The sequence below is a fragment of the Neofelis nebulosa genome, chromosome 6 (assembly GCF_028018385.1).
Source record: "Neofelis nebulosa isolate mNeoNeb1 chromosome 6, mNeoNeb1.pri, whole genome shotgun sequence".
Classification (NCBI taxonomy): domain Eukaryota; kingdom Metazoa; phylum Chordata; class Mammalia; order Carnivora; family Felidae; genus Neofelis; species Neofelis nebulosa.
The window spans coordinates 4,427,092-4,430,227 of NC_080787.1; the positions used below are offsets into that span (position 1 = coordinate 4,427,092).

At 38.8% G+C, this 3,136-nt stretch overlaps 1 protein-coding gene across 1 annotated transcript; it reads left to right on the forward strand.

The window, feature by feature from the left end:
• The first annotated feature begins 476 nt into the window (after positions 1-476).
• LOC131515523 (putative olfactory receptor 2B3) lies at positions 477-1,418 on the forward strand. Its single transcript, XM_058736228.1, has one exon. The coding sequence runs from the start codon at positions 477-479 to the stop codon at positions 1,416-1,418; it is 942 nt and encodes a 313-aa protein (XP_058592211.1).
• Positions 1,419-3,136: the final 1,718 nt, after the last annotated feature.

Consider the following 3,136-nt stretch of genomic DNA (forward strand, 5'->3'; position numbering starts at 1 on the left):
ACTTATTTCACTTAGCATAATACCCTCCAGTTCCATCCACATTGCTACAAATGGCCAGATTTCATTCTTTCTCATCGCCAAGTAGTATTCCATTGTATATATAAACCACGTCTTCTTTATCTATTCATCAGTTGATAGACATTCAGGCTCCTTCCATAATTTGGCTATTGTTGAAGGTGCTGCTATAAACATTGGTGTATATGTGCCCCTATGCATCAGTACTCCTGTATCCCTTGGGTAAATTCCTAGCAGTGCTATTGCTGGGTCATAGGGTAGTTCTATTTTTAATTTAAGAGAATCATATTATATTTCACAAACTATAAATTTATAGTAGCTTATGATTACTATCAATTATGTTTGGTGTTGAATCATTCATTATAATTAATCTAAGTTATTTCAGTTTCAATAAGAGTATTCAATAATTATCTACTACTTTTCTTTTTTAAGTTTTTAGGAAGAAATATAAATGAGTCATCATGAATTGGGCTAATGAGAGCTCCGCAAGAGAGTTTATACTACTTGGCTTCTCAGACAGGCCCTGGCTACAAATGCCCCTGTTTGTGCTTCTATTAATATCATATACATTCACCATCTTTGGCAATGTGTCCATCATGATGGTGTGCATTCTGGATCCCAAACTTCATACACCCATGTATTTCTTCCTCACTAATCTCTCCATCTTAGATCTGTGCTATACCACAAGCACAGTCCCTCATATGTTGACAAATATTTGTCGCAACAAAAAGACCATCAGCTACGGTGGCTGTGTGGCACAGCTCATCATCTTCCTGGCCCTGGGAGCTACTGAGTGTCTCCTCCTGGCTGTCATGTCCTTTGACAGATATGTGGCAGTCTGCAAACCCCTGCACTATGTAGTTATTATGAATCATTGGTTCTGCGTAAGGGTGGTAGCCTTCTCGTGGTTCACTGGCTTTGGTAATTCAGTGTTGCAGTCTTCCTTGACCCTTAACATGCCACGCTGTGGTCACCAGGAAGTGGACCACTTTTTCTGTGAGGTGCCTGCCCTTCTCAAGTTGTCGTGTGCTGACACAAAGCCCATTGAGTCTGAGCTCTTTTTCTTTAGTGTATTAATTCTGCTAATTCCAGTGACATTGATCCTCATTTCCTATGGCTTTATAGCTCAAGCAGTGTTGAGAATCAGGTCAGCAGAAGGACGACAAAAAGCTTTTGGGACATGTGGGTCCCACATGGTTGTGGTCGCTCTCTTTTTTGGGACAGCCATCTACATGTATCTACAACCACCTTCATCCACCTCTAAGGACTGGGGAAAGATGGTTTCCCTCTTCTATGGGATCATTACACCCATGTTGAACCCCCTTATCTACAGCCTTAGAAATAAAGATATGAAGGAGGCCTTCAAGAGGGTAATGCCAAAAATCTTTTTCTGTAAGAAGTAAGTAGCCCATTGTGATGAGAGTCCTCCAAGTTTCTATCCTTGCAAGTGGTGATAACGTTTGAACTGATTTTCCTACTTTCCAGGCTCTTGTGATTTCATTGAATTCTCCCCACAGTTAGAAACGTCCTCCTCTGTTCAAAGGCAACACTGAGATACCTTTTCTAAGTTAGAAACTTCATTGCTTTCCAGAAGTTCCCCCAATGCACTCTGTTCCTTGAGGACACTTGGGTGGTTGATCTTCCTGTTTATATACGATCTGTTCTAGTACCACTTTGTCTGCCATCCAACTGCACCATCTTAGTTTGTGATTTCTACACCTTTATCATTAAATAGACTATGACCTCAAGCCAAAAATTTCCCATCAGCACGAAGGCCTCAGTCACTTCACTCTCACACCCCTTGATAAATCCATTGTGTGCTCCTTCCAGAGCTGCTTGCTGTGTGTGGAATGCCTCCAATCTAGTGGGCTCCAACTAGTTAGGTGTGCACATCTTGTACTAGAGACTTGAAATGTCAGCTGAGCTTCTTTTCCTGCTCTATTCTTTTTTTTTTTTTTAGTGGTTATTTATTTTTGAGAGAGAGAGAGAGAGAAAGAGAAAGCGAGCACAAGTGAGGGAGGGGCAGGGAGGGAAACACAGAATCTGAAGCAGGCTCCAGGCTCTGAGCTGGCAGCATAGAGACTGAGGTGGGGCTCAAGACATTGTGCTCAAATCCACTAATCGTGAGATCATGACCTGAGCCGAAGGTGGATGCTTAACCGACTGAGACACCCAGGCACCCCTTTCCTGCTCCATTTTTAATTCATCCTTCTATTCCCCAGCAATAGAATTTCTCCTTTTTTTCTCCTTTGTTCAAATCCTGATTTGTCTCAAGTTCTGCCATAAGCATGAGGGAACTTCTCTAAATTATCATGCTAATTGTTTGTAGAAATGTTAACAGTAATCTTTTTTCTAACAGTGATCTGAATTAATTCATTCCTTGGGCTGTCACTCAATAAATGTTTATTTTCATTATATAGTTCTAGACCATAGGAAAAATGATCAACATTTCCTCCTGAAAAAATATTCTATTGAAGAAAATCCCCTTAAAGTCAGATAATATTTTCATATTAAATAAATTTAGTTTAATAGTATTAAAATATGGAGTAAAAAAAACACAACCATAAATTGAACCCGGAAATGTTGTCTGAAAAGTTTAGGGTGTATCCAGTTAGCAAATCAGAATAATTTCAGCATAGAAGGTGCAGCATCAGTTGAAAATAACTGCAAACATATGTACAGAATATGGCTCTTATATAATGTTGATGTGGCATTTATTATTTCAAATAAATGGTAAAGGGAACAACTTTAAATCTATGGTGTTTAAAAAGTTGCTTTTCTCAAAAAAAATAAGAAATTTAAGATGTAAAGAGAAATGAAAACAATTACATTTGTCATACATGTACCTTTTTAAAATTTCCAAACCACCATATCCATTGTCTTCTATTGTTGAGTATGTGATAAGTATTTCCAATTCAACACATCTAGGGCAAACATCTTCTCTTCTTTTGAGACAAAGACCTCTTCTAAAGCTCACTATTTTACTGAAGGCAGTCACCTATTGTCTACGTGTGCAAATCAGAAACCATGGATCCTATCGTACACCATAGCCTCCATCATTTTCCATATAGAAACCATTACTAAGACATCCAATCATTTCTCTTTGCTACCTTCCATCTCT

What these genes read in the sequence shown, in the direction of transcription:
- LOC131515523 (XM_058736228.1), top strand. Translation starts at nt 477, where the DNA reads ATGAATTGGGCTAATGAGAGCTCCGCAAGAGAGTTTATACTACTTGGC.